General features: G+C 41.0%; 1 protein-coding gene across 6 annotated transcripts in view; it reads left to right on the forward strand.

Annotated features, from left to right (window-relative positions):
• Positions 1 to 19633: 19633 nt before the first annotated feature.
• Positions 19634 to 26603, forward strand: part of LOC128247408 (uncharacterized) — a 60371-nt gene continuing 53401 nt past the window's right edge. For 4 of the 6 annotated variants that reach the window (XM_089349503.1, XM_089349497.1, XM_089349498.1 and 1 more), the window contains exon 1: positions 19634 to 21465. In XM_089349503.1, the coding sequence (XP_089205629.1) occupies positions 21386 to 21465 (80 nt within the window). In that variant the 5' untranslated portion in view covers positions 19634 to 21385. The remainder of the gene's footprint in view (positions 21466 to 26603) is intronic. The other 2 variants (XM_089349502.1, XM_089349501.1) reach the window with 2 other exon arrangements.

Here is a 26603-nt window from a genome sequence, read left to right on the forward strand (position 1 = left end):
ATATATATATGTATACATATATACGACGGGCTTCTTCCAGTTTCCGTCTACCAAATTCACTCTCAAAGCTTTGGTCGGCCCGAGGCTATAGTAGAAGACACTTGCCCAAGGTGCCACACAGTGGGACTGAACTCGGAACCATGTGGTTCGTAAGCAAGTTACTTACCAAACAGCCACTCCTACACCTATGAAAGATATTCTTTTATATGTTACATTTATGAATTTGCTTTACAAGATTCTTGATGTGAAAGCATGTGTTGAAATAGATTTTGTTATATTTCAGGATTTTCTCTTATTCTTTTACTTGTTTCAGTCATTTGACTGTGGCCATGCTGGAGCACCACTTTTAGCCGAGCAAATCAACTCCAGGACTTATTCTACGTATTGGTCTCTTTTGTCGAGGCAGAAGAGAAGGTGTTCTAGAAATAGTTGGAAGTGGAGTACTAAAGCAGAACTGGTGGTAAGAAACTCTGAAAGGAGCTGCACAGCAGAAGGTCTTCCGAGAAGAAACCTCACTCAGGCAAGTGTTTCAGCCCTTTGTTTCTTACACTCTCTAAGGGGACATGACCACATCCAGGTCATCAGGTCATGACTCCTGGATGCTCTTCTGCTGACACTTTCAGCTACTTAAATATCAAATATTTGTGCATTTAAATTTCCTGGAGATTTCATCTAGTCGTAACTCTGGTCTGATGATTCAGATTTCGAAATTATTCTTATAGAAATAACCTAGGGTGTCATCATAACAGGGAAACATCTGTGCTATCACAATGACTCACCCAGAGTTGTTTCCCTTAATGCAATAATCGAAATTTTAAACCAGAATTGGGAAAACTGTGCTGTGTGGGCCAAATGTGACCTATGGGATGAATTTATTTAGTGTCATGGTCTACCTGAAGATGGAACAACTCTCATTAGGCCCACTTCTTGAAAATGGTTGCCCATGCTTGTTTTAATCATTCAATGAAAAATATTCTTTTATATACGTTACGTTCATGAGTTTGTTTTACACCTAACTGGCCTTCGTGCCGGTGGCACGTAAAAGCACTGACTACACTCTTGGAGTGATTGGCGATAGGAAGGGCATCCAGCTGTAGAAACTCTGCCAGATCAGATTGGAGCCTTACGCAGCCATCCGATTCACCAGTCCCCAGTCAAATCGTCCAACCCATGCTAGCATGGAAAGCGGACGTTAAACGACGATGATGATGATGATGATACATACATATAGATAGACAGACAGATACTATTTCCTTTGTGTGGTTTAAGCCCTTCCCTGTGTTATGCAAAATGTAAATTGATACTAAATTGTTTTGAAGTAGCATCAGTTAAAAGATAATCTAAAGAAAAAAAAAAGTTACAATCAGTAGTAACATAGAAACCTAGAAAAGGAAGCATAAATTTATGATGACAATCATAACAATAGCTGGCAGTACCATAATGATGATGATATCCATGAATAATGAATGCTGATGTTTGTCAATCTCTATTTAGATATATGCTATCATGAAATTTTTAATCTTTGTAAAACTGCCTATTTTGGTGACATTGTTATAGAATAGCTTTAATTTTTATGCTGGTGTTATTGGTTATATATTTTGAGAATACATTAAAAAACAAATATGGAAAAATCTTTATTGATCTGCAAAGACATGTATGCCAATATGCAGTCATCTGCAAGTGTGTTAGTTTCCTAAGCGCTTTTATTTAAATTTGAACCATCGTTGTGACATAGTGATCTAAATTTTGCAGATTTTGAACATAAAATACATACTTTTTCAAATGTATTGCAAATAATATAATAGAATTTATTGGAATATACTCTACATTTTATATAATTGCTATATCTTAGACATTTGAGAACATATCAATTGCATTCATATTATTTTTATTTTGCTTCTTACATTTTGTTCTGTTTTATGACAATAATTTTAAGTGACATTATCTGAGGCTGATGACACAGAGATATACAGAGACGCACTTCAGTTATATAGTAATAAGCTTCTTGTAGAAGAACGCTTAACCATTAAAGCTATGATATTGATCATAAATTTCCTCTAGCATGTAAGAATGCTAGTTATTATAGTTATTTGAGCCATTCTGGAGTATTGTCAATGGGGAATTATATCTGCAATTTATTGTGTCAAGCAATCCATAAATGCACCTTAATAGGGGTAAGTCTTTTCTGACTAAAACCATAATTGTTGGTTCATAATTTAAGTATATTGCAAACCTTCAGGCTATTTAACATAGCTGTAGCTAAAATATCCTTTGAACTAGGATAGACATAAAATTTATCTTCAACTATGGCAATCTGCATTGGATAAATTGATAGCTGTAAATAAATTTATAGTGCTGCAATCAGAATTTGCACTGGAACTGTGTAAAGGCCATCTGTAGCTGAATATTTGGAAATATAAATTTGCTTAAAATATTCTGAGCAGTTAATATTGCAGTCAGCGTATACTCTTATATCTGGTAAATTGATGCACGAATGGCTGGTAGCTGTATGCTTAAACAGTCCATTTTCTAGCCACAGTGTTTCAAGTTCAGTCACAGTGGAAAGCACATTGGGCACACATGATTTCTGCTATCGTCCAAGACAGACCAAAATGTTGTGAGTGAATTTGGTGGAGGGAACCTGAGAGAAGCCCACTGGATAAATAAGTAGGTAGATAGTTAAATAGTTAGATAGATAGATATGTTTCTTTACTAGCCACACAGGGCTGAACACAAAGGGGACAAGTTACAAAGTAGAGCTTTTCTTTCTGGGGAGGAGAAGGAAAGGAAAAAAAAGGGGGGAGGGGGTAGATTTTCGATCAAAAGGGATCATAAAAAAAGAAAAAAAAGCGATCAATAGGGATCATGTATCACAGAAATGTCATGATGTAAAGTGTAAAGGGGGAAACAGATTAGGTTTATCTGTGGGTAGAAAGGCCTACGGAAAAGTCCACGGTAACCTTGGTCAATAATGTCATGCAGAAAAACACATTTTGTAAGTGACTCTCTTTTTACCTTTTTTTTTTTTTACTTCTTTATAGGGTTATGCTCAAGGTGGCTCTGCCAATCACATGTGCCATCCTTGCTACATTCACCCATCTTTTCTTGAAACATTCAGTAGAGAGAACTTTCCTCAGACAGGCAGACATACATACTGACACATATATATATAAGTAGATAAAAAGAAAGATAGATAGATAGATAGATATATGTGAATGTCTTCTTGCCTTGACACTGTATGATAGTTGTAAATTATTGTCACTATCATGGAAGAGGTGTCATTCATTCCCAAACTGCCATGGAATTATGTCTGGTCATGGGAAATATTACTTTTCTTGCAAACAGGTGACAAGAATGGCAACTGGTCATAGTATGGAAAAAGTGGACATGAAAAGGACGATGATGATGATGAAGGTGGTTGTGGTGGTGGTCGTCGTCGTAGTCGTCGTCGGTGGTGTTGTTGTTGTCGTGATGGAGGTCATCGTGATGGTGTTGGTTATGGTGCAAATGATGATGATGGAAGATAGTTGAATCAAAGATATATCAATGCAAAACATAATGGTACGTCAATGCCGACTGAGCATTATCGTTAAAAAAAGAACAAATACGGTAGAATCAAAATTTCTAGGCTTTCATCCATTCTTTTTCCGAATTATATTCACATAAACATCCACTGAGAAACATCACACCCCAGTTCTCTTTATAGTCAATGCGGGATCTCAAGATATTAGTCAATTCTATTGAAACTTGGTATGCAACCTATTAAGGATACTATATTTACGGTTTTGCATTCTGCTATATAGAAATGTTTTCGTTACGCCTTACAATCCATGAAATCCAAAATTCGACCAAACATAGCGATTTTTTAAATTTTCTATTGATTTGTGGAGCCTAAAACAAATATCTAACCACAGAGTTCTTTATACCCCTTTCGTTTAACCCTAATTCGCAACAAAATATCGGTTCTTGGTTAGCAATTTCGAAAATTGCATTTTTCGTGCCACCTTAATGCACATACATGCATGCATGCATAAATACATACATACATACATACATGATGGCCGTCCACTCGTGAACGAGGAAGACCATTGCCGACCTTCAGGAACATTCTGCGTTCTAGTACTAACTTACATTTTGCATTTACGGCTCCGTTGGTGGCTAATGAGCCCTGCTCTTGATAAGCATACACGACTGCAAACATTGCAGATTAAGCTTCCCCCATTCACTATACGAGCCGTGCACTTTCGCGCAGCTCGCTTAAATTCTTCAGGCGGGATACGTGCTCTCTCAAAAGTGTTGATACCCTCCTTAACCTGCTTCCTCCATTTGTGGCGATGACAGCCATTGTTCTCCCAGTCAGTGTCCTGCATATCACAAGCCTTTAATACATACATACATACATGTATATGTATATACAGAAGAGCATTGGTAGTTTGCTTGAGGCATTGTAGTAGAATTATAAATGAAAAACAGAATTAGGAAAGCTTTTAACAATGCAGAAATGAAAGCTGAAGTACAATACAAGAAATGTGCGCTTAAGTAGATGCTGCCATTTGGATAGCAGCAAGGTGCAGGATCTATATAGACATACATTTCTTTGATTGCACTATTCTGAAGATGGGCCGTTGTGCCTAAAATGTGCAAGGGTTTTCCAACTTTCATTTCTGCATCATTATAAGCTTTCTTCATTTCCTTTTTCATATAAATACATTTTCATAAAATATTACTTCAGAACATTACTTCGGAAATATATTAATAGCAGTAACGCAATTTCATGAGGATAGTACTTAGAATAAGCTTCTTTGTATGAATTTTAAGACGTTTTGAATATTCCCACAAGAGACAGAAATAATTTGGAATGGAAATAGTAAGCATGAAACAGTCATTTTTTCACGTCTCATTCTCAATGTTTTTTCAAACATAAAGAAGCAATTATTTTTTTCATAGAATATTCCAAAACATCCAAACAGATAATTCGAGAAAAAAAAACAGGCTCGGATTACCAGCGAAATTATTTCAAATCTGAAACTCAGAACGCAGGTATTATGAAACAACAGTTTTAAGGCATTAAGAATATTCTATATTTACAGTTTGAGTTCAGTAATTTATTGCTTTTCGGTGAAACAACAGAAATTTATACATAAATATGCACATATTAAATGACGTAGCGTGGCTTTTGTCTACTTCGTACAGTAGCCAAACGCACTGCCACCTTCGTTAAATGTAACATAACTTCGTCTGTTGGAAACACACGTACATGAAGTGGCCATGGTGCGGCCTGCACAATCCTTGCTGTCCTACTATGTGCGTGTACACACACTTCCATCTATCTATCTCTTTATCTATATACATAATTAAGGGATCAGCAAACATTTGCTTCACCACATACCGAAGTTCAGAAATGCTATCTGTTGGAGTCTCAGCTGTTTTAGCTGCTATTTCTGAACTTCGGTATGTGGTGAAGCAACTGTTTGCTGATCCCTTAATTATGTTTATAAATGTATAAGAACTTTTAAATAAGTTCTCCACCGATAATGGTGTTTACATACAGAGGGCTTCGTAAAAATTATTAATTGTTGATTTATTAATAAATTAATAAACCTTTACCCTTTTAATTTGTAATAATTATTCACTCCCTGATAGTAAATGCAAATTCTCTGCGGTATTGCTCGTGACACACATGGTAATTTCTTGAGGAGGGGATAGTGGACTGGCTGGTCGAGGTAGATTCGGTTATGCTTTCAGGTTATGTCGATGCATGATGTTCACTTGTTCATGCATGCACAGTTTGCTAGCATAGTCGAATTTACTACTGGAATATCGTATTGATGAAGGAAATTGGGTATTATCACTCATAATCCAGAAACGCGCCTACGATTAACTTCGGAATGGTTAGTTTTCTTTGTTTTTTCTTCTTGTTTTTGCCTTTGTGAGTTACGAGTAATGCTATCTGTTGGAGACTCAGCTTTTTTAGCTGCAATTTCTGAACTTCGGTATGTGGTGAAGCAAATGTTTGCTGATCCCTTAATTATGTTTATAAATGTATATGAACTATTAAAAGTTCTCCACCGATAATGGTGTTTACATACCGAAGGGCTTGGTAAAAATTATTAATTGTTGATTTATTAATAAATTGATAAACCTTTACCCTTTTAACTTATATATATATATATAGAAAAAAGACAAAGTAGAAAATGCTAAAATACTTTTATAAACAACATTACAGAACCGGTTTCGATCCTTGAGGTTTTTTTAACAGTAAATACGAATAATAGATTTTTGAAAAATTGAAAAATTAAATTTTGGTAAATTTAAAAAGTCTTTTTAAAGACATATTTGTAGAGTATTCAAGTCACAGTGGCATTTTCCCTTGCTTCTGCCTGTCTCTGTCTCACTTGTTAACTCTTGTGGGTTCGAAGAAGGACTGCTATGATAGTAGTAGTGTTAATTGGCTGGGTGTCCTGACATTGACCTGTTGATGGACATATTGAACTGTATTGTGTATATATATATATATATATATATATATATATATATATATATATATATATACATAAATACATACATACATACATATATATATATATACTAGCAGAAATACCCAGCGTTGCCCGGGGTTAAAGAAAATGATGACATTTTAAAATGCATTTTAGATCTCTAACATGAATCATAATCTCCGTATTTTTCTACATATTTCGCAAAAAAAAAAAACAAAGTCCGGAAAAAGTGAAAAATGGAGGATGGGGTGGGAGGAAGAAATTTTGAAGTTGCGAATTTTGAAATTTTTTTTTTTTTTTTTCAGAATCGGAATGTCCTTAGCCGAAAACGTAGGATTCCGTAAACTTTTTTTAAGTGGGGGAGGGGTCCGTTTACGTCTCCGCCACACGCACACACACACATACCGATTAAAATTTCGGCCCGAAAAATTACTAAAAGAAATTGAAAACATTGGATACCGTTTGAAAACTAATGATTTTTAAGCGATATGTGAAAGATATTTTGTTTTAATATAATACTTTGTTTCACTCACGCACAAACACTAACGTGGTTTATATAAGGATTTTGTATCATTCTTTCTCTCTCCTGTCCAGACTTCGTTACCACTAATTTTTATAAAGGTGCACTTGCTGTAAAAATTTAACGAAATTTTAAACCCCCGTTTTCCGGACCCAAAAGTGTTTTGTGGCACATTAGCTCACCGTAATGCATTCATCGAAAAAAAGAAAAACATTTTCCAATAATTCCGGTCCCCCTCACCACCACCACGCTCTTTTTCCGAAGAAAAATAAGGGGTTTACTGCACATTAGACATCCGTAATGCATGCCGTTTAAAAGGTGTTTATATACAATTTCATTAAAAGATATCCATTGTTCTCAAAGAAACAAGGGAAAAACTCGGATCCTGTGAATCTCCCGAAGTCCTCCCACATTCGTTGCTTTCCGCGCATTATTTTGTTTTCAGATTTGTTTTCTGCACCTTGTTTTACACACCCGTTGCACTTTTTTTTTTTTTTTTCGATTTCGTTTCCGGGTAATAATGCCAACATTAACCAACTTCATTAATACAGTGTGAGGCGGTGCTGTGATATAGTTTCCACATTTGTTCTAGAATAAAACTTCTCCCTTACTTAAACCGTTTTTGCAGGTCATTTAGTCGCAGAATTCAGTTGGCTGAATAACTTGCGCAGAAGACCAACGGATTTCTATCACCTCGGAGATTTGCGCTAGTAACTTCGTATATTTTTGGACCGAGCTCATGTTGTCACACCGATAGCTGTCTATAGCTTCAGAGCAGTTTCTCTCTCTCCTAGTCGGCAGTTATTTATATTGTTCATTGTAAATAAACATTCAGTTAAATATTCGCGAGTTTGCTTAAGTCATTCACGCAAGCAACTAAACCTATTCTCTTTTCCACGTTACCCAAGCGACAAAATTTTCTGTGTTGCAGGTTTACTGACTTCATGCGGTATGAATATTTTGGTTGAACTGCTTGCGATTCATTTGACAATATTTTGACACATATTCCTGAATGGCATCGAACTCCATAACTTTTCATTCCTATTAACACTACTGATTATATTTTTAATTCACTCTTAACATTCAATTATGAAACTATTTAGAGAACGGAAGTATTCGATAATGGAACTATCTACATTTATATCATGTCTCCAACATCATTCCATAGTTAATATTAATTAGTGTTAATGGAAGGGCCATATGTTTTCCGGTAATGCTGAAAACTTTAATGATAAGTAATAAAACTTCAATGCAAAATGCTGATACTATATTAATTAAGCTATTTTACAATATTACTTACAACAGTGAATGATTAACACTTAAGTATCTTTATTCCATAGGCTCTTTAATTCAAAGTAAAATTTTATTCAGAGTAAAATTGCAAGCATTCACTCCCTTTCTTCTGAATTTCACATACTCCAATGCAAGTTCATCTGCATGTTACTCTTGCATTATTTGTGATTTGACAGCCTCATGCTACCCTTATTCGTTTTTGGTATGATAGTACACCAAAGCACTAGGCTCATTTATTATCTATCCATTCCATGTGTATATATAGATAGTCAAGGTGAAATGTAGTGTGACCATCTAATAACGGCTCAGATCAGAAGGCTGTAGTAATATATTTGATGTGCCAGTTGGAAAAAGAGAAGAGACACAACCGAATAGAATGTTTGGAGACAGATTTTATTGGTATGTCAACATGTGTGTGTCATGTATACAAAATGAATGACAGGCCGTCATGAGGGCAAAGTATATGTGTGTCTGTGTGTGCGTTAAGTACATATAAGAACAATGAAGAGGAAGAAAGTGAAACTCTAAAATGAGAAGTTAGAGGAAAGTTCATAGACACTTGAATGAGAAATACCAGTTCGTAGTCAATTGTACACGGTGATAGAAATACTGTATCAAGAAGTTGTGGCGATGATTGAGAACCGGTTGCAGTACATGTCGTACGAAGTTGTGACTGTAATGCTGCTGTCTGGATCACTTGTACAGTTCTCGGAGGTTGTATGTTTGTTGTTAACCATGGTGAAGTAGTTCACGAACGGTGTTATGTTAGAACCTGTGCAGTGTTGCTGGTGCTGTGTACGTAGAAATGTTGACGACTTTAGTGAGAGACATGATGGTGGCGACGAAGATGGAGTGTTGTCTGGCGTTGTCACTAGAACTAGCTGTGTCGTGTGGTTAGTGGCTTGATCGTAAAAGGTCTGGAACTGAATATTTTCTTTATTAACCATAAAGGTTATATATAGATGGGACAAAAGAAAGGACGTTAGAAAGACATACACAAATCTTGCAAAACTTTGGACGATGCGAATGGGTTTAAAAATTTACGATTATACACTTTTAAAGTTAAAAATTAAAATGAAAAATGATTAAAATGAATTAAATAAAAAGTTCAGGGTTCAATTTATTGACCCGCCGGTTATTTTACTTTTTTTTTCCTCTATTTTTCCTTTTTCCTTTTTTTAAAATCTTTTTTTCTTTTCTTTTTTGACTGGCTTTGCAAGCGCAGCTCCCTTTATACTCATCTTTCTTACCACAGACATCCACCTTTTATTGTATACACTGCGACAGGCTCCGCTTTTCTAGACGAATCTTTTGGGACAAGAGGTAACTAAAAGAGTCTATCAGCCCTTGTCCGGAGATGAAGCGGCCTGTCGCAATTCCTTGCACACGCGTCTTCCATACCGTTTCTTTCAGCAAGGCCACTATACACTGAAAAGATGACCTTCTTTCGTTGTTAACCTGCGAAGGTGGTACAATCTTTATCATGGACTCAGTCGAGAGCCGTAATCCTTCCACGTCCGACAGCAGCCGTTCGGCATATGCTATCAATACTTTTAACTCCTCGCAGTGTACGAAGGCGTGCGTGACAGTTTCGCTGTCACGCCGGCACCTCGGGCATGTGGGGGAGATGTCACAACCGTGCCTTGACAGCCTCTCCCGAACAGGTAAGGCCGATCGATAACACAACCAGGCCAAGGATTTCTGGTGATTATCCATATACCTCGGCCCGAAGGTTCTTCTAAATAGGCTGGTCAGTTGTTCCTCATCGAAGCCCAGAGTTTCCCCCCAGGACATCATCAAACTTGCGCTCTACCAACCCTCTATAAAAATCCGCAGCGGTAGCCCTGCTGCCGGCATTGCTCACCCGGGAGAAGAGAGTGAGTGCTTGACTCCACTCCCTCTCCCAATCTCCCTTCCTTAGTCTACGCTTGATCCATGTGCCTAATTGCACAAGGGAATCCAAATACGGGAACAAGTGTCTGACGTGCGGTGACCACACCTGCTCACCATCCAGGTAACACCAGAGATGCCTCAGTCTCAGCGCGTGCCTGTGCATCAACAACCAAGGCATTCCTAGTCCACCCTTTAACGGTTTCTGGCAGGAAACAGAGCGCCTCACAAGTGGCGTTTTCCCTTTCCACAAAAAGCGGAACAGGATCCGTTCCATCTTGTTTAGCCACGAACCAGGACAAGGCACGACGGTTAGGCGGTAGGTTATTACAGAGGCTATAAACACCTGTGTCACCTCCGCCCTTCCCAACAAGGATAACGTCCTCCCGGACCACTTCCGGGCTATGTCCGTCACCTTGCTCGCCACCTCGCTCCAGTTCTTCTCTACTTAGAGATCCGGTCTAAACCAGATCCCGAGCATTTTAACCGGGCCCTCCGTCAGCATCCGACGACGCTGTTGGGAGGCATCGACTTGCCCCTCCAGGTGCCGAGTTCCAAGCCGACTGACTTTTCCTGGTTAATTTTAGTTCCCGCCACCGTCTCGTATCCTTTGATGGCGTTTTCTACACAAGGTAGCTTCCTTTCGTCAGACACGATGATGGTGACATCATCCGCATATGCCGTAACACTCCTTCTGTAACATAGATCACGCGGGTCTTCCCCCAAGTTTCCCAGTCTCCGCAGCAGTGGCTCAATCGCCAATACATACAGTAACGGGGATAGGGGACAGCCCTGGCGAACCGAACGCTCGATCGCGAATGGGTTCGAAAGAAACCCATTCACCCGGACCGCGGATTCGATATCAGTATACATTGCTTGGATCCAGCCGCGGAAGGTCGGGCCCATACCTGCCGCCCGAAGGACCGCCGCCAAATACTCATGGTCAACCCTATCAAAAGCCTTAGACTGGTCTAAATTCACCAGTGCCCCGCCTTTGCCAGGAATTTTACCAACCCGCTCTATGGTGTAGCGAATGAGGTGAAGGTTGTCATGTATCGTCCTTCCTGGGATAGCACATATCTGTGCCTCTCCCACCAGGTCGCCCACGACAACCCTCACTCTCTTCGCTAGCACCTTGGCCAAAATCTTTAACTCTGTGTTAAGCAGAGTTATGGGCCTGAAATTATTAATAACGTCCCCTTTACTCGGGTCCTTCATGATCAGCGTCACCACGGCCAAAATCTTTAACTCTGTGTTAAGCAGAGTTATGGGCCTGAAATTATTAATAACGTCCCCTTTACTCGGGTCCTTCATGATCCGCGTCACCACGGCCAAAATCTTTAACTCTGTGTTAAGCAGAGTTATGGGCCTGAAATTATTAATAACGTCCCCTTTACTCGGGTCCTTCATGATCCGCGTCACCACGGCCAAAATCTTTAACTCTGTGTTAAGCAGAGTTATGGGCCTGAAATTATTAATAACGTCCCCTTTACTCGGGTCCTTCATGATCCGCGTCACCACGGCCAAAATCTTTAACTCTGTGTTAAGCAGAGTTATGGGCCTGAAATTATTAATAACGTCCCCTTTACTCGGGTCCTTCATGATCAGCGTCACCACGGCCAAAATCTTTAACTCTGTGTTAAGCAGAGTTATGGGCCTGAAATTATTAATAACGTCCCCTTTACTCGGGTCCTTCATGATCCGCGTCACCACGGCCAAAATCTTTAACTCTGTGTTAAGCAGAGTTATGGGCCTGAAATTATTAATAACGTCCCCTTTACTCGAGTCCTTCCTGATCAGCGTCACCACGGCCAAAATCTTTAACTCTGTGTTAAGCAGAGTTATGGGCCTGAAATTATTAATAACGTCCCCTTTGCTCGGGTCCTTCATGATCAGCGTCACCACGGCCAAAATCTTTAACTCTGTGTTAAGCAGAGTTATGGGCCTGAAATTATTAATAACGTCCCCTTTACTCGAGTCCTTCCTGATCAGCGTCACCACGGCCAAAATCTTTAACTCTGTGTTAAGCAGAGTTATGGGCCTGAAATTATTAATAACGTCCCCTTTACTCGGGTCCTTCATGATCAGCGTCACCACGGCCAAAATCTTTAACTCTGTGTTAAGCAGAGTTATGGGCCTTTTGCTCGGGTCCTTCATGATCCGCGTCACCACTCCTCGGCTCACAGCTTTGGGAATCCTCCCATTCTGCTGCCAATTCGCGTAAACGCTGGCCAGTATGTTCCCAAACAAGTCTGGCATGCTACTGTAGAATTCGCAGGGAAGATCATCCAGTTCCGGCGACTTTTCCTCGGGGCACTCGGACAGTACCTCTATGACTTCTTCAGCCGTGATCGGCCCTTCACAGCGCTCAGCATCGCGAGCCGAGAGACGCGGGCCGCCGTCCAGGAAGCGCCGTAAGGCGTCCCCACGGTCCAGCGTCCCGCTCCTCCCGAACAAAGTATCAAAGTGCTCGTGGAAGGCCTCACATATCTCCTCCTGTCTTTGGATCTCCTGTTTAAGCTCATTTACCACAGATCTAATCGTGGCCTTCGCACCACGACTGGTTTCTTCCGAGCGGGCCAATCCGGCAACATTGATACCCTCACGACCCATTGCACGACACTTAGCCCGAACTCTGCATCCTTCGTGTTTGGCATTGAGGTGCCGATCTTGCCGCCAAAACTTGTGAAGCAGAGTCCATTCTCAATGCCTCTTCTAGTGCCTTAATTAGATCCCGTTCTACTCTAGACTGGTCTAAACTTAACTGTTTACTATATCATATCGACTCAAGTCGAATGGCTCTTTTGAGGGCACTCCACCACCGGTTGTTAATCACAGAGCCGGATAGTGCCCTCTTTACTAACACCTTAATCTGACTACGGTACGTTTCACAATTCAATAAAGTCTTGTTCAACTTCCAGTAGCCAGATCCCTGACTATGGACCTTCTCTATATGTACCGTACACGTCACTAATTTATGATCCGTGTAGGGTACATAGGTAAACTGTGAACAATTTAGACTATCTTTATCTCTATCACTTACAATAATCCTATCTATACACGATCTGATCGATCCGTCGTGATTTGTTCAAGTCCACATTGGCACGCTCGGATTACTAGATCGAAATCGATCTACCAGCCTATATCGCTTCAGTAGATCTCCGAGGCACGAGTCATTTTTCCTAGCGTTAGAGCCGACGCTATCCAGGCGGACATCCAGAATAGCGTTGAAATCACCTAACACAACTACTGTCTTAGATGTCACAAGAACATTCTCCAGGCGTCGAAAGAAGCCATCTCGTTTGCTTGGTGTCCCAGGCGCGTAGATGCCAGCCAACCCGAAGGCCTTACCACTGATTGTCAGATCCAGAACGACCGACTCGCCTTCTGGGTCCACGAAGATTGTACGTGTCTGCATGACCAGGCTTTTCCGGAGCAAAATCACTACGCCTCTACTCCCTCCCTCCCGGCTAGGGGACATGATTTTGTCGTAGCCGTTTAGGAGGGGTGTGAAGTCCAGTAGTTTGTCCGGCCTGGTCTTTGTAGTGACCATAACATCAATTTTGTGTGCTCTGAGGTCGCCTGCTTCTTCTTCGACCCCAGGCCACGGACATTCAAACAAGCAATACTTAGCATAGCCATATTGAAAAAGGAAAGAGGGTTGAACTTACGTTCGTTTCGAGTGGATTTCCCTTTCGCCTTCTTCCGTTTGGCCACTGTCTTTGACGAAGTGTTCAACCGGCAGGTCAAACATCTCTCTAGGGTTTTGTACTATCCGAATATCTTCCGGATGACATTTCCTTAAATCGTAGTACAGTTTCTCTGGTACTTTGGCCGTTGTGATGGCCTTTTTGGTGTCGTTTACAAAATACACATTCGACTCTAGATGGGGTTTAATAACCCCGTCTAGATATTTGTTCTTTGTTCTGTATTGTATGAAGATCTTTTTTGAAGTCTATTAATCCTTTATATGGGTTTGTTGATCTTTTTTTCTCCATTTTGTTTTTCGGGGCAAGTTCAGAGGGAGGGGAGTCCTTCCTCTTCTTTTTCTTGTCACCTCCTTGAATTCTTTCTCACTTGTTTCGCTTGCTGGTGTCTCTTTTGCTGAAGCTGCTTTCTTGTTAGTGGGTGCCTCCTCCACATTACTCCGAGGGGCATTATTTTCAGAGGTTGTCGCTGACCTCGTGCCAGCCTCCGTGGCCAATGGTGCCACTTCTGTATTTGATGGCTGAATATAGGCTTCCTTGGCTTTCGGTATTGTTGGCCTGTTGTTTGAGAACGCCGGCTTCGTAACGACCTCCATGGTTGTCGGCGCCGCCTCTATCGTTACTGGCTGGATCACTTGTTGGTTTTTGTTGGCTACTGTTTTTAGAACGGCCTCTAAGGCCATCGGTGCCATCTCACTGGTGGTCGGTTGCATATTGGCCTCCCCTGCCGCCGTTGACACAGGTTGGGTTATCGACCTCTTATTCTTAGACTTGTAAACCACCGACTTAGTGACTGTCACCTTGGCCGTCGATGCTGCCACTGTGGTCACCGGTTGTGTGCCTGCCTCTTTGACCTGTGGTTCCACTTCTATATTTAGTTCCTTCTTTTTCAAGCATTTGGACCTCAGGTGCCCCTTCTTTCCGCAATCGAAGCACCTGGGTTTACGTCCTTCAACGTGAATTGGGACAATTTTATCGATGATATTTATGGTCTCGGGTAGTTCTTCTAGGTGGAGGCTGGAAGCCTGCACCAATATCTCAAGGGACTGCCCTTTCCAGTTTGTTGGGCCATCCCTCGTTACTAGGATTATGTTTATTTTATCCTCTCTCTTGTATAGTAGTGTAGCCATAATACAGTCTACATCTACCTCTGGTGGTATATGTTGAATCTTTATCCTGGACGTCCTCCGTCCCAGATAAAGTGGTAACAACATTATTTTGCCACTTGTAACGGTTTGAGTCGAGAGATTCCTTGCGCTCTCGCTGGATTCGAACCTGGCTTCCACAGTTGCGAATTTGGTGCCACGAGCCAAATACTTCACTTCTTTCATAATATGCCCGAGGCACTTTTCCACGGCAGTCTCTTCCAAAAATTCAAATGATTTCCTCTCAGTGTTATAGGTTTTATACACAATCGTGCGTTCCTTAATATTGTTCATCACCTCGCTGGGAGACGAAACCTTATTCTCTCCATTTTCTTCCGATATCATTTCGAAATACTTTTTATTTTATCCATATTTACGACAATATGTTCTTGTCCGCCTACAGCGGCGGCGAAATTCATCCTTTTGGAAGCAGTTTCTTCTGACGAAGGCATTTTTTTGAAGCAATTTCTTCTGTCGAAGACATATTTTGCATCAACGCAAAAATTAAACAAATATATTTTTTTCAAAAGCACAGTTCAAAGTTGTAATGGTTGTATATATTTCCTTCCCCCGCGAGGGGTAGGGTCACAGTATACAACTCAATATCAGACAATATTATTTAGGGACTCCGATTGGTTAAGTTGCATTTTGGAGCGATAGACTAAGAGACAAATTGCGCCAATACAAACCAATCAGAGTAGTGGACACAACGGGGCCCAAATAGCAGCCAAAGTTTAGCTGTTATCTGCTACGTATTTATAATAAAGAAGAGAGAGGAATTTCACTCGAGTGTACACCACATCGAAGCTTGACTTTTGCGTCTTTATTGTTGCTACCCTGGTTAATGTGAGTTCGCTTTCTGGTTACCTATTTGTTGATATTTTTTTTGTGGAATAGTTTATTTGGACTGTTTTGTGGTGAACTGTTTTACCGTTATTTTCGCCCTATGGGGCAGAAGATTTCTGTTTTTTCTTGTTAACCTTTCGAGGTTGTTTTTTTGCTAATTGATTTTCTTGTCAATTGTGACAATGTTTATAATTAAAAAAAAAACATTATGGAATTTGAACTGGCTTCAAAAACCGACTTTCCCGAGATGGGAGAAGGGAATAATACCGTTATAACCAAGGACAGAAGTGCTGTTACAGCCATGAACAATAATACCGTTACAAACAAGGAAAACCAGGCAAAACAGAGCTTTTCTGACGCCGTAGGCGGCAGCGTAATTGAACTGGAAGTAGCTATGGAGAAGCTACTCCAGTTCAGAAACTAAATTGAAAAATCAGGAGACATAACAAAGTTGGTACCACACCTTGAGACCATCGAAGCAATTAAAAAAAAAACCGTGGTCTACAAGGTGTACAACTTGAAGGAGAAAAAAAATCATGGAAGTTAAAAATGAAATCGTTGAGCGGTGCTTGGCACCAATTCAGAAGAAAATACGCTACTTTTGCCGAGGAGTGAAGAGTGCAATAATAGAAGCACACTTCGAGTCGGAAAACGTAGCGAAAGAGGTGTCAACCCAGACACTTAAAAATGACCAAATAATGCTGCTGCCTACGTATTTAGGCCGTAGAACGGCGAAAATTACAATAGAAGAAATTCCCGACGGATATGATGTGTATTGGGTAGCAACCGCAATTATCTACGACGTAGAAGGGATGCTGTTAATCTTAAGCATGAAGAGGAAAGAAGCAACAAACTGGAAGGGTCAAAGCCTCGAAATGGTCATTCAAGCAGATAACGCAGTCCTCGAAAATTTACCAGATAATCTTCGTAGGGGAGGGGCGTACCATGCGTGTATCAGTGGAAGGACGTAGGCCTAGATGCTTTAAATGCGGGCAGAAGAGCCACGTTCGTTCAGCCTGCACAAAAAAAAAAAATAGTGGATACCCCTCCCCAAAGCGCTGTGATAAACACAGAAAAACAAAACCGACGCTACAACAACTAAAGAAAATACAGGGGGAAAAAAAATACCTGAATCCCAAAAGGAGGAAAAAATAAAGAACGTGAAACAAAATAAGAACGAAAAAGAGGAGGAGGAGAACCTAGAGAATGAAAAAGAAATAGATTTCACGATGGTGTCTCACATAAGAAAAAAAGGCCATACCCCGGACTCCCCACCCCAAACAAAAAAAAACATTATTGACAAAAATGACGAACAACAACAAAAAAAAAATCCCCACACCTACCCCGCTGGTACTACATTGGTAGGCCAACGTTTTGCCATCCCCCCCCCCACCCACCAACATTAAAAGGAATTAAAAACATTGATAGAATTGTAGCTTTCAACGCAAAGAACGAGAAGGTGGTTCGCTTAATAAAGGCGCACCACCGAATTAAGACATTTAAGAGTACAGACAGCGAAGTGAGATTCGCGAAAATTGGAGAGGAAGAGTGGAAGGAGAAATTGCTGCAAGAAGTAGTGAAGGAGAATTTGATTAAGGATGCCACCCACGACGTGATATCCGGAAAACTGGTGATTAGCCCGGCAGCCACACCAACCCAGAGCCCGGTGGCAACGCTGGTAAAGAGCCCAGGAGCTGAGGGGAGTGCGGAGGAAGCAGGCAGACGCAAACTGTCATGCTCCCTCTCACAACCGTAAGTTTTATTTTTACCTTACTTTTTTTCGATGATTAAATTGGGTAGTTTAAATGTGCGTGGAATGAGGTCGAAATGGAAACCGGCTTGTTTTCTGGACGACCTCATCTCACATAGAATAGATGTGGCTGTGATCACCGAGTCCAAGATGAAGGGACCTGAAGCGTTCTCGCCCCTCCTCAATGGTTACGAGAAATTTATTTCTCCGAGCCGGAGAGGAGGTGCAGGCGTGGCAGTCCTTATCAAGAAAAACTTGGAGTTACAGATACGTACTGTCTTTGTAGACCCAGAAGGTAGGCTGGTCGCCCTAGATGTAACACATGAAAGTAAGCAGTCCTTCAGGCTGGTAGCTGCCTATGCTCCTAACGGACACGGGCAGTCGGATTTTTTTCGGAACCTGGAGTACTTTTTATTGACGTCTAAAACCATAGTTTTGCTAGGAGACTTCAACACTATTCTCGATGCGCGCGTCGATAGTGTAGGCTCCACCGATAGGAAAGGGAATCCTTGCCTCAAAGGTCTACTAGAGAGCTTTAATCTAGTAGACCGCTACCGACTGGATGAGCCGAGCGTTCCACAGTGGACGTGGAGTAATAACGACGGCTCACTCAGATCGTACATAGACAGAATTTTTGTTAAGGAAAGAGATAATCATAGCTTTAGCTGTCCACATTTTTGTATTGTGCCTTACTCGGATCATAAACTTGTGACGTGTGAGGTGCATATAGATAAGTGCCAAAGACAGGGGTCCGGGTATTGGAAAATGAACAAGTCTATTTTGACTTGTGTAGCTTTCCGTACCCGGATTAAGGAGTTAGTGCTGAGGGCATTATGTGGCACCATCATTAATAATAGATGGTGGCACGCCCTCAAGAGGGCCATCCGTCTTGAGTCCATTAGATTTAGCAATCAGCTAAGTTTAGATAGGACTACAATAGAAGGGGACTTAGTCAAGAGTCTAGATGAGGCAATGGAATCTGGCTCCGCATCCAGAGTGATGGCGGCGAGAGCGGTCTTGTACCGTCACCTCAATGCCAAACACGAAGGGTGCCGAGTCAGAGCTAAGTTATGCACTGGGAAATGAGAAGGTATCAACGTAGCCAGATGGGCTCGCCATGTGGAGAGTCAGAAGGTCAAGAAGTCCTGTATTAAGTCTTTAACTGACGAGCAGGGACGCAGGATCTATGGACAGGAGGAGATGCAAAAGGCCTTTCACCAGAATTTCGCTCGGGTGTTCGGGGAGAGCGGTCCGCTTGAGTGCGGGGAGTCCTTAAGGGACTTCCTAGCTGGCGGGCCTCGACTCTCGGCACGTGAGGCTGAATGCTTTGAAGGCCCGATCATTCCCGCGGAGGTAAGACGGGTGCTGGCCGAGTGCGCTGGGGAAAAGTCTCCGGGACTGGATGGTCTGCCCTACGAGTTTTATCGTTTAATGCCGGACTTGTTTGGGGATGTCTTGGCAAGCGTCTATGTAAACTGGCAGCAGAATGGGAGAATTCCCAGTTCTGTAAGCCGGGGAGTTGTGACGCTGATCCAGAAGGACCCAAGCAAGGGGGATAGCATTAGTAATTACAGGCCCATAACTCTACTAGACGTAGAGTTAAAGATTTTGGCCAAGGTGTTAGCTAAAAGGTTGACGGCTGTCGCGGAGAACCTTGTCGGGAAGGCACAAACCTGTGCAATCCCAGGCAGGTCGATCCAGGACAACCTTCACCTTCTCCGCTACACCTTAGACAGGGTTGGGAAATTAACCGGCAAAGGAGGGGCATTGGTCCACTTGGACCAAAGTGAAGCATTCGATAGGGTAGACCATCGGTACCTGGGGGCCGTCCTCGAAGCGCCTGGGATAGGCCCAGGCTTTCGCGGTTGGATCTCCGCTATGTACAGCGGCATCAAGTCCACCGTCTAGATAAACGGTTACCTAACGGAGCCGTTTTCGATCAAGCGGTCTGTTCGTCAAGGGTGTCCCTTGTCCCCGGTCCTGTACGTCTTGGCTCTGGAGCCATTGCTGCGGAGGCTGGAGAAGTTAGGCAACATCCCTAATGAGATTGGATGCGGTAAGTTCACTTCTGCTTATGCTGACGACGTCACTCTCATCGTGTCTGAAGAAGCACAACTACCTCGTGTAGAAGATGCTCTCCGAAGATACGAAGCGGTGGCTGGAGCAAAAGTTAACAAGGACAAGTCCATCGGTTTGCGCCTCGGCACCTGGAGGAACAAGCCGTTATCGTCCAGTGTCGTTGGACACTGGACAGATGGTCCTGTTAAGTTGCTTGGAGTTTGGTTTGGTTCAGACTCCCAGACGAAGAAGAATTGGAGCGAGGTAGTGAACAAGGTGGAGGCCATAATACGGAAGTGGTCCGGAAGGTTTCTGTGCTTGAAGGGTAGAGTGGAGGTGGTGCAGGTGTTTATAGCATCTGTAATCACCAACCGCCTGTCCGTTGTGCCTTGCCCCGATTTTTGGCTAAACAAGCTGGTACGACTCCTCTTCCGCTTTTTGTGGAGGGGGGAAAAGCCACTTGTGAGGCGCTCCGTGTGCTGCCAGGAACCGCTAAAGGGTGGTTTGGGGATGCCCTGGCTAATGATGCGCAGACATGCGTTGAGGCTGAAACATCTCTGGTGCCACCTGGAGGGTGATAAGGTGTGGAGTCCGTTGGCGGAGGAGTTCTTACCGCGACCGGCCTCGCTGGAAAGATTTAAACCCGGTCTCCTTAGAAGACGTAATCTGACTTTATGGCAGAAGGAGTGCCGTCAGGCACTCTGGCTTATCCACAAGACGGGCAAGGCTGGCTGCAGGAATACCAACTCGGTATTCTACAGAGGGCTAGTGGAGGGGGAAAACGGTGACGTCCTAGGAGAGGCTCTGGGGTTCGACGAGAACCAACTTACCAACCTGTTTCGTAAAACCTTCAAGTCGGAGTACTTGGATAATTTCCAAAAATCTCTGACTTGGCAGTGTTACAGGAATGCTCTACCTGTTCGCGAGAAGTTATCCAGGCACGGTTTTGCAGTGCCACCGACATGTCCAATATGCGAGCAGGACAGTGAAACTGTCCAACACGCTTTTGTACATTGTCGGCAGCTCTCCAGCTTGATAATTTATGTAGAACACGTGTTGTCGCATCTGGGACGAGTACAGCTGTCGGCTGAGTCTATGATAAAGATTATACCGCCAACTGGACTATCAAATGAAGGTGAGGCTTGCATAGAACTCATACAGTTTGTTTATTTGTTTGTCCTGTATTGTACACATCTTTTTATCCGATCCATAGTGATCATAATAAAAAATTATCGAGGGTACGCTACATATGTATGTATGTATGTATATGAGGGATGCAAATTTGTTTAGCGTCATCTACATAGTGGTTTTCCGCCGATATATGCATGTGCGCGCGCTTTGTGAATATATGTATTAATTTTAATTGCTGCAGCTTGGCCGCAGCGCAACCATAATGGAACAGAATCTTGTGTTCGTTTATCTTCTCTGGAATCTTCCCTAACGTCTGCGCTGATTCTAGCGCGCTTTCATTTTAAACCCATTTGTTTGTGCGGAAACGGAACAACTTGTACATGATAGAACATTTTATAATATGGGATAATATTCCTGCAAGCTGATTGGTTGATATTCAGAGCACATCGCCTGATCTATGTGTAGTATGCTCCTATTTACTAAAGTTGTAAGATTGCGATTCTACACCAGTCTCTCTCCAGTGAGCTTTGGACGGAAAGCGAATAAAGATGACAATTGTAGCGAAAACTGGTCGACAATACAGCTACATGGCAAGGAATTTTCTTACAAAAGGAATGCATCTGAAAATGTAAGTAACCAAATAAAATATTGTTCATATATAGTCAATGTGAGCGAAAGTGTATTGGGGACACATGCAATAAGAGAGAGAGAGACAGAGAAGTTTCAAGTATGCCTTAAAGAACAATGCAGTGCTTATATTTTGTGCTGAAAGAAACCGTAAAATAAATGCTGGATGTGCTGCCTTTTAAACTTATATCTATAGCGGACGTGAACATAGCAAGGTCTTATAAAGTAGCTGGCTAGAAGTAAGGTGTAGAAAAGCATGGTTAGTATACCTTCCGTGTGAGAGCGACACATGAACATGGCAAACGTGTAATTAAATGTGTGTGTGTGTGTGTGTGTGTACGTTATTTAAAATCACGAGAAAATGCAGCAAAATTTAGAAATCCGTAAACGTTGAAAGCAACTATATGAAGCGGAAACGATTGCTAGGGAACACCATAGATGGTGTATAAATACCAGAAGTCCAGGGGATCATGTAATAAGCATGTATGTAATTGACTGCAAGTAAATTCTGCTGAAAATTAGTGCATTTTTAAGGATTGAATGCGGCACGTGAATTTATTTCCAAGTGAAGGCTTCAGATAAAAAAATGTAATAACTTTGAACATAGGCGAGTGTCTTCTACTATAGCCCCGGGCCGACCAAAGCCTTGTGAGTGGATTTGGTAGGCGGAAACTGAAAGAAGCCTGCCGTATATATATATATATATATATATATATATATATGTGAGTGTGTGTGTGTGTATGTTTTTGTGTGTATGTTTGTCCCCCTCCAAAAAAAAAACATCGCTTTACAACCGGTGCTGGTGTGTTTGCGTCCCCGTAACTTAGCGGTTCGGCATAAGAGACCGATAGAATAAGTACTAGGCTTCCCAAAAATAAGTCCTGAGGTCGAATTGCTCGACTAAAGGCGGTGCTCCAGCATGGCCACAGTTAAATGACTGAAACAAGTAAAAGAGATGTCTGTTGCGAGGATATAGTTATGTTTGTGAATGTATGACTTTTGCAGATAAGAAAAGATCTTTTTGTTTTAAACGAAAATAAAATGGAATGTAACATGAATAATGTCCTTAAAACTTTCTTCCGCAATGTATCTGTGCAAAACAGCTGTTGATGTCGGCGTCGAGTTGAAATAACCAGTGATCGCTTATGTGGCTTGTGCCAACTGCGATTTCTAGCATCGAGGATTTCAATGTACGAGTTTGTTCTGTTGTAGGTAAAGTGGAAGTTGTGTAGTTAAGCGTCGGCTCACCATAATAAAACATAATGTCTCTGGCCTTTTTTCACTTGCCGAAAGTCATCATAGTTGATGGCTTGTTTAAACTTCCGGATCATCACTGTGGAAGATTGTGGGCTTGGCTACCTTTCTGATGACGAGTCACCAATGTGGAGAAAAGTAAATGAACTTGAACATCACTGGTCATCAATATGAAATTTGTTAATTAGTGTTGTTATATTGGTATGTTAAACTGTGAATATTGCAGGTTACCAATGTCGGGCTTGTTAATTATTTATGTGGCTAAAGGTGATGATACTGGCTTGGAGAAGTGCATTGTGAGTGAAGAAATTCTTTTAAATGCAGGTCGAGAAGGAATCAAGAATTCTATGTTCGTCTGTCTTCTATGGAATCTTCTCTAACCCCTGCGCTGATTCTGGCATGCTTTCCTTTTTATAACCTCATTTTTATGCGGGGACAACTGGGACATGATACAAGGTAATTGTTTGTTATTTAAAGAATATCACCTGATTATGGTCTGATCTCGGTTCCTGAAGTTGTAACTTTCTGATTCTAGGCTTCACTACATGTTCTTTATGATATGGCAAGACAACATGCAACGGAGCTTGAGCCTATAGAAGTACATTATCGAATATGCCTTTGTACAATGTGAAAACTTGATTCGAGAGAGATTTGGCTTATATTATTGCAAGCCGTGTTAGTACAGGAGTATGTTTTGTACGTTTGTTTTTTTAAATCATTGTTGTAGTTTATTTAGCCGTGTCATACAACCAGAAGTTTGAGAACTGAACTACCTCAATAAGTCACTTATCTGTCTTTTTATGCTTTATCTTCTCTACAATGAATATACTTTTATCATTCTTAAAAGTTTCGTGTTTCCTGAAATTCGCCAACACCACTCCTGACGTATCTACGCACTCATTCCTCTTTATGGCTCTCTTTTTTTCTGTCATTTCGTGTTTTATCTCGTGTTGTGCACGTACTTTTGACATTACACTATATCCTTCAAAAATTCCATGTTTCTCAAAATTCGCCAACACTACTCCTGACGCGCTCATGCACCGTTTGCTCTTTTTGACTTTTTACTGTTCACGTTTCTGTCTATTTGTCGCTGGCAAATCTACACAATTTATCCTGTGTATTATGTATGCATATTTTGATTATCAATGCTGTCTTTGACTTGCTGTTGCATGCTAGGCATACCTATACAATTGTTGTCTCATAACTTTAACAAAAAAACGTACTTTTTTGCAACTGACTTTCAGGTGTAAGGGAGACAGTTACATTTTTTTCATTTTTTTGCCTTGGCACCCACATAAATGAACACAGCTGAAGTTTCTTTTCAGATTTAATTAGTAAAACATCTATTGTTATCACCAGCAAAAAACATAAATTACATAACATTAATTAGACAGGTTCTAATTAATGAGGTGATGTCAGCTGTAATAATTTTTCCCAAGTGTGGGTACGTTGTGATACTTACTGGGGTACTTTGTTACAACTGTCGTTAACTCGGAATTATGATAACAAACAAGTTTAAAATATCTAGGAAGTATTATTTTAATTAATTAACTGTGATTTGAACCACCTCATATCCTAACTTTGATACTGAGAGTCCTCATCAGCCAATTTCACCATTATTACCTGTGCTGTCTAGTCGGAATCGTTCTCCATTAACTTCTCACTACACAGATCACACAGAAAGTCCTGTGGTTCATCGGTACTATCAGTGTGTGCCCAGTCTTGACAGATCATGCATTGCACCCATTCTTTCTCCTGGAAGGGAGTTGGAATACCAATCTGAGCAGACAAGGCGACGTGCTTGCTGCGAGGCTGCTTCATTTTGCCTTTAATTGTTTTTCTTTACTTTCCCTTCGCCTTTTTTTTACCTTTTCTGAATCAGCTGCCTCCCCTCCTGTAGTCTTCCTTTTGTAATTTCTAGGCATAGCGTGTTAAACTGAAATAGAAGGGGTAAGTTGTTACATGCCTGGGATAAGTTGATACACTGTAACAATTAGCCCCGACCATGGACTTCTAGAGATTGCCTCGTACACAGTACTAGCAATGCATGGTATCCAGGACACACCTTCATGTATCGAAGGCAACTTCCAAAACTTCCTAATGAACCACAAACTAACTTCTTCAGTAACGCCATTTATGTTTTAGTAGTTAAGGAAATAACTTTGTTGCAAAATTTCACTTTTGGAGTAAAAAATCGTTTTTTAAGCCATACCTTTCCTAGTGACAGCCCGCCAATGCAATACACTTGTGCAGTCATGATGCTATGGAGTTGGCCTTCACGAGGTAGAGACTCGAGTGCTACCTATTTCTTGAAGTTGGAAACAATGGGCTTGTAACAACTTGCCCGTGTAACAACTAGTCCCAGTCTGCCCTACATTACGGCTATATCGAACTTAAATGTGAGAAAAGAAATGGTGACTGCACATATATACTGACACATATCACAAAATGAAACTTGAAATTTTCAAAACATTTTGTGATGTGTGTCAGTATATGTGTGTACGCACGCCCACCATTTTTTTTTTTTTTTCAAGGTAAATTCCGATATAATCATAATTTACTCCTGTAAGGCATTTGTAGAAAGTTTCATTGAAAATTACCCATTTTCTGTAAAATTTTGAGAAAACTATGTCAGATTGAAACTTACTTGTGTAGGTTTCTTTTTGCTATGCCCTTTCTTTATGAAACTTTTCAAGTGTTGTAGTGTACCTGAGCGCTGTATAAAATAAGTTCAATAATAGAATAAACATTTAATTATCTGAAATGAATTTACAAAGGAAGTGGGGCATGGTATCAACTTGTTGCAAAATGGAGCTACACAATTATCAAGCAGTCCTTGTAATATATTTTTGAATTCTTCCAGTTTGTATGCTATTCCATTATCAGATATTGTAATTTACTCTTCTGCTGAGATTAGGAAATTGACTAAAGTTTCTTGACAATATGTCTCTTTAGAAATTTTTTCTTCTGAACGCTGAAAATTATTCGAGTAAAATCATAAACAATCTTATCCTTCTAGAGTGCCAAGCTGAGAATTTGTAGGTGATTCATTATATCAGAATGGAACATCACATCTTGTATGTTATCATCATTTTTCATTTGGGCATAGAATCTCTCCTTTTCTTTAAAACTAATAATAGGACCCAACAGTCTCATAAAATTCTACGCGATATTGTTAGTTGACAAACACCTCACAATACAAAGGAAAGAGATATTACAAGGCTTATCTTTAAGCGTTTATCTTCAAGCTTTATTTCTTCAATAAAATTTTTAAAATATCATGGGTTCCTATTTAACCCTTTTGTTACCATATTTCTGTTGAAATACACTGCCATTGTTTCAATAAATTTTGAAAATAATGAAGAATTTAGTAAAATAACTGTCCTTATGAAGTAGATGTTTGAAGGCGGTGAGCTGGCAGAAACGGTAGAATACCGGGCGAAATGCTTAGCGGTATTTCGTCTGCCGTTACGTTCTGAGTTCAAATTCCACCGAGGTCGACTTTGCCTTTTATCCTTTCGGGTTCGATAAATTAAGTACCAGTTACGCACTGGGGTCGATGTAATCGACTTAATCCCTTTGTCTGTCCTTGTTTGTCCCCTCTGTTTAGCCCTTTGTGGGCAATAAAGAAATAAGAAATGTTAGCAGGCCGAGCGAAATGCTTAGCGGTCTGCCATTACGTTGAGTTCAAATTCTGCCGAGGTCGACTTTGCCTTTCATCCTTTCGGGGTCGATAAATTAAGTACTAGTTATGCAGTGGGGTTGATGTACTCGACTGGCCCCCTCTCCAAAAAATTCGGGCCTTGTACCTAGAATAGAAAAAGAAGCGCCGGACAAAATACTCAGCAGTATCTTATGTATTTTTAAGCTCCGAGTTCAAATTCA

Source organism: Octopus bimaculoides, chromosome 3 (assembly GCF_046866305.1).
Source record: "Octopus bimaculoides isolate indiv1 chromosome 3, ASM4686630v1, whole genome shotgun sequence".
NCBI lineage: Eukaryota > Metazoa > Mollusca > Cephalopoda > Octopoda > Octopodidae > Octopus > Octopus bimaculoides.